The following is a 12096-nucleotide window of genomic DNA, read 5'->3' on the forward strand; positions in this document are numbered from 1 at the left end:
AAATAGAAGTTTTATATATAAGCTTATTATCTAATAAATTAAATCTAAGAATGAAATGTGTTTAATTTGTACTTTTTTGTATATAACTTCTTAATTCTTCGAGAGTTGTAATTAGGTTCTCACCAAGGTTTGAGAGGTTAAATCTAGAGTCTGAACTAACTAAATTAACAATTGGATCGTATTTAATCCAATATTCTTTAAGTAAAAAAAACTCCTTTTCTGAAAATGTCAACAGTAGTTTTTGTAGCACAGGATGTTGGAAAACTTTTATAGCTAAAACAATAATGGCGAGATTAGGAAGGATTTCAATTGTTAAAGAATTCTTTCTTTTATTTGCAAGGTCAATTATTTGATCGTGTGTTTTGCAATCTCTTACTTCTGAATAATCGGAAAAAAATTGAGCCAATAGAAAATGAAGAGAAGTTGGCCAAATTAATTGTCTTGAGGGGAAGAAAACTGGAATAGCTGAATCAAAGAAGAATTCTACAAATTTCGGTCGTTTTACATTGATAAAATAAAGACTTGGGAACATTTCCATTTGACAATATTGGCAGGTCTTCCAATTGTCTATTTCTGTGTTTGTAAACTCGCATTTAGAATACTCTATCCTACCATTATTTTTATTTTCACAAAGTGAATTACTACAAACTCCTGATTCATTCAAAATAGTCCCACAATTTATTGAAAATAGGCCCCACTGACCCTTCAAAAATTCTTCTATTTCCTTTTCTTCACTCTCAGCTATGGCTTTCTCTGAATTTTTCTTTATTATATTACTTGAGTTCCTAATAACTTTATTATCTTCTGTAAAAAGTTTTGAATGACTTATTGAATTTATATTTAGTTTAGGAACTCTTGTTATAAAATCTTTTGATATTTCAGCATTATAATGAGATATATCTCTTTTAATCTTTACCAAATTATCATGAATATCAGCTTCTTCTTGTATATTCGGATTTCTACTTGGTGTTTTCAACGCCTCTAAAGCTACGTGTGGAACTTGAACTTGTGTTTGAGTTTGAACCAAATTATTCTCCTTATTAATATTAGAAACAGAAGGATAACATAATACATAATTTTGTGGAACATTGTTTGTATATATTTGTGGAGAAAATGGTAGATTATTAACTAGTAAAGGTATTTGAACAGGGGAATATATATTTTGTTCTTTTAAATTGTGTTCTATTGAATTCTCATTTTTCTTTTGTTTTTCCTTTGTTTTTTTATTCTTTTTTTTATGTTTACAACAATGTTTTAAATTTTCCTTTTGATTACTTTCTTTATTTATTATTAGTTTCGGTGTCACATTATTTTTTTTCAAAGCTAGTGGAAGGATCTTATTTTTCTTTTGTCTAGCTAGTTGAATCCTATTATACATTTCTTTTGACTTATCTTTAACTCTAAAATAATTTAATTTTTTGTCATAGTTTAAATTACTAGGTTGAAAAGGTGATTTATTTGTTTCTTCCTTAACTTGCACTTCATCACGATTTTTTACATTATCAAATTCCACTTTTTGTCCCAAGCTTTGTACATTTAAACTTTTCATTTGAAGCTCTAATTCCTTTTCCTTTATTTGAATTTCTCTCTCTCGCAACTGTAATTCTTTCTCTTTAATACTGTTTCCTTGTTCTAAACAATCATTGGAAAATATACTTTGGATAACTTCACCAGTAACAATACTTTTTTTTATATTTAGGTTCTGATAATTCTCCATATTGATCTTATTTTCAATCAAATTCATACTTAATAGACATGATAATATTTCGTTTCTAATTTCTTTTGTCGCTTTGTTTTCTTTAGAAAGAGAATGTTGATTTAGATCTTGTATTTCTTCACTTTGTTCTTCTGTCTCACTTATAGGCTCTTTCCTAGATAACTTAAAGTTGACTTTGCCCAACTTTTTAAATACATTTGTGAAAATATTTGAAATTAACTGTGAGTTTTTCGAATCCAGAAATGTCCCATCAGGAAAACAAGAGTAAATTGGGATTGAGATATTCCAATTTTCATTTTGTTTGGGTAATGGGCAAAATGCAGTACCTAAAATAGTATTAGTTTTTATTAAGGTAGAATTTGGATTGTTTATATCTTTTAAATTCACTCCTTCAATTGTTAGAGAAAGATAACTGCAATTATCCTCAACCTGATATATTGGTATGGAAAAATTTATTTCTTTGAAATCTTTTTGAACTTTGCCATTCAAATCATTACTACCCCATTCAAGTTTATAGCCTTGAGATAAAAAAGCCTCTTTTGAAAGTTGTGTTATTTTGTTAGATTCAGATCCACTCTTAATATTTAACGTGACTCTTGGAACTAAACTTTTTAATTCAATATTATCGCTAATTATAATTTCTTTTGTAGTTATATCAATATAACGTAAGCTAAGTGAATAAAAAGCTTCTCCATCTACTGAATGTGCTTGCTTATTTGAAAACATTTTCTCTATATTTTCCCACCCTTCGAATTTTCTGATTTCTTCCATAATTTTATTTTTCTGATCCTTATTCCTTTCACTCAATTCCAAGTTTTTCTTCCATTTATCAAGGAAATATGGATTTAATGGAATATCATTTACTTGTGGTAATTTTTGGATACCTAACATTTCTTTTTTTAAAGAACTTATTGTTTTCATTACATTTGCTACTGATTTTTGTTCACTCTCTTCCTTTAATTTCTTTTCATCCTTGTTCCTTATTTTCAAACTTTTTTTTGGCGTAAGACTAGATGACGAATTTGACAATATCGATGATTCTATGTAGGAAGTAGAAGTATATGATGAACATGAGGTAATACAGGATGAGTAGGTCGAAGATGAGGATGAAGATGAGGATGAAGTTGAAGATGAAGATGAAGACGAAGATGAAGACGAAGATGAAGACAAAGATGAAGATGAAGAATAAAGTGATGATGAATAAACATTACTAGCTGGGATTGTAGCAGATGAAAATGTAGGTGGTAATGATGAAAAATTTGAGTATTCTGGTGAAGAAGATGAACCTAAATTGTAAGAGAGTGATGATAAGGATGATGATATGTTATTAAAAGAAGTGCAAATTGTTTCTGTCCCATGATCTTTGGAATAATTGTAGTTATCTGGAATTACAAACGATAGTCTAGAAGAGCAAATTGATGATGCTGATTTATTTCCAGACGAAGTTTTGCTTAGATAAGCTTTTTCTGGTTTTTTATTTAATTTTTCCTTATGAGACTTTTTGATATAACTACATTCATTTTTACTTTTTTTGTGATGATTATATGAAGTATCAACCTTAGTTTCAGGAAACCACTTTTTTAAAGTTTTGGATTTAAAAGAATGATCTGATTCATCAATAACATCTTTAGAGTGGTTTTTTTTATTTTCAGAATTTTTCTTTTTTGATGAGGAATCAGAACGCCACCAAATTGGAATTTCCTCTCTAGACTTTTTCAAATTCATACATTAGAATATATATATATATATATATATATATATATATATATATATGAATAATATTTGTTATTTAGAATATTTTTTTTTTTCCACTAACATCTTATTTATTAATTTCACACTTTTGCGTTACGTCTAAACTACACATTTTACTCATTTAATTAAAAAACAATTAGATATCTAAAATATCAAAGATAGATTTAACGTAAAAAGTTAATGAAAAATTTTTTTGATTTTTATTAATTTTTTTTCGTCTTTTTTCCTTATAATAATTTACATGCAAATAATCACTAAATAATCATTTTACATGTTGGCGCCTAAACATTCGATACCAGATAAATAAATCATTGCAAGTAATAATTTCATAATATGTAAAAAAATTGAACGTAGATCGTAATTTTCTGTTTAAAAGTTTTAAAACTAAATTAATTGATCTTTTCAGGTCAAATGATTTTTTTTTAGTGAACCTTTGAATTTAATGTTTGTGAAAGTATTTGAAGAAAATGTGTAGGTGAATTAGCTATAAAAAAATAAATTAAATTGCTAATACTAGACCAAAAAAGCTCGGGGTTCTTAGTTTTGCAGAAAAAACATTAGGGAGTTTCTTTGATTCTTGAATTATTTGCTAAAGTAATATTCAATGTAATGCATGAAAATGACCGCCATTAATGACTTGTGTCTCCTGATCAAGTGAAAAATAACCAAATAGTGGTAAAGTAATAAAAATAAGTTATTGGATTCAACTTGGAATCAAGATAACTAGAACCAGAGAGAGATTTTATGATGGTGCATTTACTTCGAACTGTACTGCTGTTTCCCATATTTTTGTTATTAATTTTTAATTCTCTTTCTTTTACTGAATGTGAGAGAATACATGAGCTCACAAAATTCAAACAAGAGAGTCCAAATGGTTTGATATTTTTCAATTTCACAGGATATCAACATTTCGTCTTGATGGATGGAAGGGACTATGATTTAGTTATCCTTTATACAGGAACAAAAAAGTCGTGTCCATCATGTGAGACTTCAAGTAATAATTTTGAGGTAATGGCTAATAACTATTACAAACAATTGAAACCAAATCAAAAGATATTTTTTGGATATTTATATGTAGATAAGGTAGAAAATGTGGTTGGAATTCACAAACTCAGGTTCCTTCCGGCGATTATTTATATTGAATCTTCAAAACAATTTTTAACTTCTTCTCTTTCGTTTAGTAGAGAAAACCAGTGGAGAATTCCAGAACAAAAAGATGTTTCTAGTGCCGCTATGATCAGATTCTTAAATTCTAGAACTGGAAATAACTATGAGATAATCTTAAGCTTTGAAGAAAAAGTTAAGAGAATTTCAATGCTCATATCTTTACTTGTTGTATCTATTTTATGCATATACAATATTATTATGCTTGCGAGAAACAAACCATTCATCATAATGATACTTGCAGTAATCGCATGCTCAATATCAATGTCAGGACTAGTTTACAGTATTCAACATGGGAAATATCAGTCAAGAGACTTCTTTGCTCCAAACCCTAGAGTTCAGAATCTGCATGAAGGTATGCTGATGTCAATACTTATGACTTCATCTTCATTATTTCTATTTTTGACTCCTTTTTTTATTCACGAAAAAATCTCAATTTTTAAGCGGAAGATCTCGGGTTGGTCAGCTTTCATATTATTCATTTTATTTACTTGTTCAGTACTTTTTATTTATTTCGGCTACAAAACAAAAGTCGCCTGGTACGCACCCACTTTTTACCCTCCACCAGGTTATCTCAAGGGACCCCTGTTAGTAGATAGAGGAAACTCCTTCTGAAAAATATAGCTTTGTAGGAAGTAGTAAATTTAAATAACAATTCTTCTTGACGCTCAAAAAAAAATAAACTATAATATAATTAAGCAGTAACTAATGCTACCGGGCCAAAGACCACTATAACTACTTGTGGCGTCTAGTAACGCCTGTCCAAAAACATAAGGCCTGATGATCACCCTGTTAAAAAGCAACCTCCAGTCCAAATTCCCTAACGGTTGAAATTATTAACGCGAACGCCTCAGCCTCTCCTGCGATGGTAAACTCAATCAGTAATTTAACCACCAAAACCGTATAGAGTCTTTCCTTGTCTCTTAAGAGCATGAACTACATCCATAGCAGTAACGGTCTTACGTCTGGCATACTCAGTGTAGGTAACTGCATCCTTGATAACGGTTTCCAAGAATGCTTTCAATACACCTCTGACTTCTTCGTAGATCAAGGCGGAAATACGCTTAACACCACCTCTGCGTGCAAGACGACGGATGGCTGGTTTTGTGATACCTTGGATATTATCACGGAGAACCTTACGATGACGCTTGGCACCTCCCTTTCCTAAACCCTTACCTCCTTTACCACGACCAGACATGTTTTCTTCTTGCGTTAATATTAAATTAAAGTTGTTGAATGGAGTTCGAAGTAGACTGCGCTCAACTGAAACCTGCCCAGGCTCTTGCCTGCTTATCCTAAGGGAGATTTTCGGCACCTTTCCACACTTTCATGTGGACTACAATTCAAATATGGACGTCACTCCCGTGTCTATAGAAATGAACTATTGTGGACAACCACTTTTGGATTTTACTGGAAGAGGGGTTACCGCTTACAGGCGGGAAATGTTGGAATGGTAATAAATTAGTAATAAAGTTTCAAGTGTGGGCCAATTATTTAAAATTTATTTCAAATGAACAGAGGATCGACTTGTTCTTGTGGGTTTCTATTACCTTTTCTATAAATGGTTTGTATTTCTCAGTAATTAGTTACCTATTTACTCTTAAGCTTCTCAATTTGTGTTTAAGACTTGCTTTCAATATGAATTCATTGTTAGAGAAAATTTATTTTGAGATATCTTATTTTGTCAATTTGTTCCTATAGTTTTTATTCACCGTATTTTTGAGTTCTTTATTTCTAACAGAATTGTGATATACAGTTATTGCCAACGTAAAACAGGTACCCGCCATACAAACAACTAATAATAGAATTTTCTGATGTGCAAATCAGAATGGACAAATGGCAGAACATTTAGCTCGGATCTTAGGTACTGAGGAGGATCGTGTTAACTGTCCATTCTACTGGAAAATTGGAGCGTGCCGTCATGGTGATCAATGTAGCAGGAACCATTATAAGCCTACTAATAGTCCAACGGTGATTATGAGGCATATTTATGAGAATAGCCCAGTTGCGCTTGCGATTGCTGAAGGCCAGGAAGTTAACGATAAGCTTGCAGACGAAGAATCAGATAAGGTGGAGGTTTTTTACGAGGAGATTTTCAAGGAACTGTCCAAATATGGAGAAATTTCGGAGTTATTGATTTGCGATAATATAGGTGATCATATGATTGGGAATGTATACGTTCGTTTTTCTACGGAGGAATATGCAAAAGCTGCATTGGTGAATCTTAGAGGAAAGATGTATGCCGGGAAACCTATAGATATTGAGCTTTCACCTGTTAGTGATTTTAAGGAAGCTCGATGTAGGCAATATATAGATGGTTGTTGCAATAGGGGAGGGTACTGTAACTTTATGCATATAAAGCATGTACCAAGATGTGTAAAGGATAAGATATTTGATCAAATGTATTCTGAACATCCAGAATATCTTTATAGGAAAACAAATTCATGTGGGAAGTCCAGCACTAGAGATGATGGAAAAAACTTAGAATCATCAAGACCTCGCAAGTTCCAAAGACAATCATCGGAAGAAAGAAGACTAATGATAGAATCATGGAATAAACGCAGAGAAAACAATTCTTAGTATTAATTACATTTAATTTAATTATATTTCTAATTTATTTTTTTCCTCACTACTGATTACATAGATTACATATTTGAGCATTAAGACAATTATTGTGTACAAACATTCTGCATAAGGAACATATTCTATTTCCATGTTTGCTCAAGACATTATTGCAGACTCCACATATTAAATCTTTCTTTTTATCTTTGCACTCGTAACATATTCTTGTTCCATATTTTGGATCTAAGTAGTCAAAGCCTTCTGGAAGGGATTCAGTACAAATTTTTCCATTTTCCATTGGGAAATCGACTAATTTGTGACATTTAGAACATACTTTACAGTCATCACATAACCAAAAGTTTTTTGGGACCTTTTGAAGTTTTGGATTTAAACATGATGTATGGAAGCAACGGCTACAAATATCACAGAAAACTTGTATATTTGGTCGGTCACTCTTCTTACATACTGTACAGTATATGCATTCAGAGCAAGTCCAAAGAAAGCTATTTTTGATATAATCTGACATTTTTGGTGAACAACAGAAATTGTGAAAACATTTGCGACAAACATTGCATTTGAGAACATTTTCAGCGTTTTCTTTATCTGGGCATTCTTCAGCAGAACAATGAGTGCTTGAAGGTTCATCAAAATCCATTCCAGATGATTGCCTTTCAATTTCTTCAAGTAATGTAGTTTTTTCAGTATCTTCAGAACATTCCGAACTCTTTGAAACACCAATATCCGAACCTCTTTCAGAAGTTGCCTCTCGAATTCTCTTTCTTTCCTTTTCGTATTGTCTGTTGAATTCTTCCCTCTCTTTGGTCACTATTCTTTCTATGTGTCTGTATTTCTGAGTACTGGATCTTAAACCAATTCTTGCCTCATTACTATCTGCAAGAAGCTTCAATAGCTCATGGATTTGAGACGAAGGTAGGATATTCTCAAACATAGATTTGAACTCTCTATCTCCTGTATAGTAAAAATTCTTGTTTCCTTTTGCACATGTACAATAAGTTAATCTCGTTAACCTACATCTCATGTGGTATTTATTTCGGAATATTTCCAAGTTATCCTGCATTTCTTCAAAAATAATAATTACTCAAGATGCACTATGAAAATCAAAATATTCCATAGCATTTAAGAAGCATAGCTATTGAGGATTTTTTTTTATTTTGATTTAGAACCTTCAGATTATTTGGTGGGGTTTCAGCGCCACATATTTTGTTTATTCTAAGAGTTGAGGAAGGAAAAAACTAACGGAGAAAAGAAGAGTGGACCTATAAAGATATAGTTTCAGATGATAGACGCATTTTTTGTGTTTAACAAAACTGGGCTAATTCTCTGGTCATATCGAAGTGAAGATGCTGAACCATTGGAAATATTGGAACAGGTCCTTCGAGGTTTAGTGGAAAATATTTTTTTAGAGGAAAGGCTAACACAAAAGTATTATGATCACGGTGCTTATAGAGTGAATTGGAGTACAATTAATGAATACCAGATTGTTCTTGCTATTGTATACCAGAATGCATACTCAACAGTCTCAACAGGTTCATATTTTGAGACACTACTTTCTATGGCTAGAAAGAAAGTAGTTAAGATTATTTTGGAAAATCCTGATTCTGTAGAAGATGATACCTACTTCGAAGATTTCAGAAGCCAGTTTGTTCAGATGATAGATTTTTGTGATTCTAGGTTGATGAACAAAGGAGGAAATAAGTCCGACCTAAGTCCTCTAAACAGCTCAGATGAAAAGAGTTTCGGTTCCAAGAATAGAAGTTATGAAGGAAAACCAACCGATTCGGAAGACAACATTTCTCAAACTTCTAAATTTAAAAAAACAAGTAGGCAGTGGAACAGTCAAAAAGTTACAAAGAAAAATATGGAACAGCTTGACTATTCAAAAAAATGTGGTAATTCAGAAGACAGTCAATCCAAGCTCAGTTTCTACGAAAGAAGTGAAGATGAGGTTAGTGAAGATGAGTTAGAGGAAATAAATCAAGAAAAAAAGGCTGTATCATACTGGAGCAGTTTCCTCTCAAGTCAATTTGGTATTCTAAATAGTAATACAACTTTGACAGCAGAAATGGTTGAGAAACCTCTACAAAAGCTAAAGAGTCAACTGGTTGAAAAGAATGTGGCGTCCGAAATAGCTCAAGACATTATTGACTCAGTTTCAAATGCCATGGTTGGAGTAAAAACTCAAGGCAGCTTTTCTAAGTTAGATACTATTCTACTAAATAGTTTAAGAGATGCAATTACCAAGATCCTTTCACCTAAGAAACCTATAGATGTTCTATCTGATGCTTTGAAGGCTAAACAACACAGCAAAGTATACTCTATTGCTTTCCTTGGAGTAAATGGTGTTGGAAAATCTACCAATTTAGCCAAAGTTTGTTACTTACTTAAAAACAAAGGGAACCTAAATGTCCTAATTGTCGCCTGTGATACGTTTAGAGCAGGAGCCATAGAGCAGCTTAAAACTCATGCAAACTGTTTGGGAGTTCAACTTTATGAAAAGGGATATGGTAAAGATGCGGCCATGGTCGCCAAAGATGCGATTTCCTATGCTAGAGATAATGGATTTGACGTTGTTCTTATTGATACTGCTGGGAGAATGCAAGATAATGTTCCTTTAATGAAATCACTTGCTAAATTAGTACAGGTCAATAATCCTGACCTCGTTCTATTTGTTGGTGAAGCTCTTGTTGGGAATGACGCTGTCCATCAACTTCAGGTATTCAACAAATACCTTGTTGAATTTGGGGATAGACCCATAGACGGAATCATTCTCACTAAATTTGACACTGTGGACGATAAAGTTGGAGCTGCTTTATCAATGGTTTATTCAACTGGGCAACCAGTAGTTTTTATTGGAACTGGCCAGAAATACTACAATCTTAAGACATTATCCGTCCCTTCTGTTGTAAATGCTCTTCTTAAATCATAAATTCCACAGTATCTTATAGTTAACTCTTGCCTATAAGGTTAATCGACATATTAATTCGTTGATTCATTAACCTTTCCTATCCCACAATTCTTTTTACAAGACTATATTTTGGGTGTTTCTTGAAAAATTTTAAAGCTTTAATCTTGCTCTTATCTTGACTATAATTTCCCCATTACCTCCTATTTTTATGTTTGACACCAAAATCTAGATGGGCGCCACATGGTTTTTGCATTCATTTTGTGTGTTTTAAGGTAATTTATGTGATTGAAAAGCACTGAGCTATCAAATAAATTAGGAGATATGAGAGACTATAGATTTGTGTGGCCATTTTAAAACAGAGAAAAGTACTTAAATTTCTTACTTTAAAATGGAATCAAATGGATTAAATTTAAATCAAAAAAAATTAAACAAAAAAAAATGGATGCCCTGGATTACGATGATTTTCACGTCGTTTTTCACGGTAAGTGGAGGATCTTATGGCTCTGAAGTAGTTCTTCCAGTAATTGGATTGAGGTATTTCACTTTCATTCAGATATGTATTTGTTTTTTTTACGCAATCCCCTTGATTTTGATCTATGAACTGCTAAACAAATCATTCCCTCCAAATTCAGGTCCGAAGAGCTGGTGCGAAAGTATTTTTGATCCTTTTTTTGCTTCCTTTCTGGATTTAATTTACATTTTTATGGAAATAGGTATGCTCTCCTCATACGTTGGCGTAGCATCAGCATATGTACATTCTTTTTCAAGGTCTTTAAGATACGGTGCTTTTTCCGCTAACAGTCAGCTAACTATCTCGGTAATAGTTTTCCTGCTAATAATTGCAATATCACTGCTTTTGACGTACTTTGACGATTACATTATATGGATGTTTACTATTGTTGTTGCGCCTTTAATAATTATGGTCATTTTCACTTTTTGGTCAATTCCAATTAAATCGTGGGGAACAATTCCAGACTTACCTGAGAAAAACCAGTTAAATTGGATTGTTGGACTTCAGTATGTGATGTGGCTAAATTGTGGTTATGAAAGATCTTTTTCGCCTAATTTAAAAACTTCTAAGGCTCAATTAACAAATGATAGGGACTTTAAGTTTTGCTTAATTGCAAATGTAGTTCTTGTTTCTATTTTGTATATCCTTCCTCTTTGGTGTGGATGCTGTATTCTGAACCATTTTAACAAGGATAGCCGATCATTTCAGCTTGGTAATTTTTTTACACTATCAGGATTCTTGGTAGGGGGAAATATTTTGTCGAGCTTGATTACCATTTCTGCTTGTTTCTCATCGATTGGGTGCATTACTTCAGATGTAGGATTGGTTTTACAGTTTCTTATTGCACAGTGGTGTAGAATTAAAAATATTCAAAATTATAGACTATCATTTCTCCAAGAAACTCTCATTTCTTTGGGAATTGTTATGTTTTGTTCATTTTTAACAATGTTAATTAACCAAGAACATTTTGCTGCTGGTGCTTCAACTTTATATGGATTCATTACCTTGATTACAGTTATTGCATATCTCAAATTTCTTTGGACAATTGACACAAAAGAGACTTTTCCAGACTCAGAATTCCTTCTTAATAATAAAAATATTACCAAGCCTTCACATTTTTTATTATTAAACTCATTATACTACAGTAAACTACCTCTCAGAGTTAAGCAAGTTTTACATTCTACACTTGCAATCCCAACCATATTTTTCACCCTCATTATATTCTTTACAACCTCTTCTATCCTATACCTAGCTATTATTTTAGTAGCACTCCTAGTTACTCCTATATTTGTTCCTAAAAATTGCAAAAGTCAAAACTCCAAGAACCATAAAATTGAAACGTCAAGAAAGTTCCCGGCAGTTTTGAACATATTATAGACGGAATGAATATTTAATTATAGATATTTTAATTTTCACTTCGTTTTTTTTTTTTGATAATCATGCATAGAAATCATTGGTGTTCCC

The 12096-nt window shown here is 32.0% G+C and overlaps 7 protein-coding genes across 7 annotated transcripts; 4 read left to right on the plus strand and 3 right to left on the minus strand.

The window, feature by feature from the left end:
- Positions 1 to 61: 61 nt before the first annotated feature.
- Positions 62 to 3442, minus strand: cubi_03747 (uncharacterized protein; the record flags this gene model as incomplete). The annotated part of the gene is made up of 1 exon (XM_029020761.1): positions 62 to 3442. One exon carries the CDS (start codon positions 3440 to 3442, stop codon positions 62 to 64), a length of 3381 nt encoding a protein of 1126 aa, XP_028876280.1.
- A 771-nt stretch (positions 3443 to 4213) lies between these two features.
- Positions 4214 to 5248, plus strand: cubi_03748 (uncharacterized protein; the record flags this gene model as incomplete). Its single annotated transcript, XM_029020762.1, has 1 exon — positions 4214 to 5248. One exon carries the CDS (start codon positions 4214 to 4216, stop codon positions 5246 to 5248), a length of 1035 nt encoding a protein of 344 aa, XP_028876281.1.
- A 68-nt stretch (positions 5249 to 5316) lies between these two features.
- On the minus strand, positions 5317 to 5831 carry cubi_03749 (histone H4; the record flags this gene model as incomplete). Its single annotated transcript, XM_029020763.1, has 2 exons — positions 5317 to 5453; positions 5528 to 5831. 2 exons carry the CDS (start codon positions 5829 to 5831, stop codon positions 5317 to 5319), a joined length of 441 nt encoding a protein of 146 aa, XP_028876282.1.
- Positions 5832 to 6469: 638 nt separating this feature from the next.
- cubi_03750 (U2 SNRNP auxiliary small subunit) lies at positions 6470 to 7213 on the plus strand (the record flags this gene model as incomplete). The annotated part of the gene is made up of 1 exon (XM_029020764.1): positions 6470 to 7213. The coding sequence occupies one exon, from the start codon at positions 6470 to 6472 to the stop codon at positions 7211 to 7213; it is 744 nt and encodes a 247-aa protein (XP_028876283.1).
- Positions 7214 to 7262: 49 nt separating this feature from the next.
- On the minus strand, positions 7263 to 8234 carry cubi_03751 (PHD domain-containing protein; the record flags this gene model as incomplete). The annotated part of the gene is made up of 1 exon (XM_029020765.1): positions 7263 to 8234. The coding sequence occupies one exon, from the start codon at positions 8232 to 8234 to the stop codon at positions 7263 to 7265; it is 972 nt and encodes a 323-aa protein (XP_028876284.1).
- A 258-nt stretch (positions 8235 to 8492) lies between these two features.
- cubi_03752 (SRP101p signal recognition particle receptor alpha subunit) lies at positions 8493 to 10142 on the plus strand (the record flags this gene model as incomplete). The annotated part of the gene is made up of 1 exon (XM_029020766.1): positions 8493 to 10142. One exon carries the CDS (start codon positions 8493 to 8495, stop codon positions 10140 to 10142), a length of 1650 nt encoding a protein of 549 aa, XP_028876285.1.
- A 436-nt stretch (positions 10143 to 10578) lies between these two features.
- Positions 10579 to 12009, plus strand: cubi_03753 (uncharacterized protein; the record flags this gene model as incomplete). The annotated part of the gene is made up of 1 exon (XM_029020767.1): positions 10579 to 12009. One exon carries the CDS (start codon positions 10579 to 10581, stop codon positions 12007 to 12009), a length of 1431 nt encoding a protein of 476 aa, XP_028876286.1.
- Positions 12010 to 12096: the final 87 nt, after the last annotated feature.

This window comes from Cryptosporidium ubiquitum (genome assembly GCF_001865345.1).
Source record: "Cryptosporidium ubiquitum isolate 39726 chromosome Unknown contig_23, whole genome shotgun sequence".
In the NCBI taxonomy this organism is placed as follows: Eukaryota; Apicomplexa; class Conoidasida; order Eucoccidiorida; family Cryptosporidiidae; genus Cryptosporidium; species Cryptosporidium ubiquitum.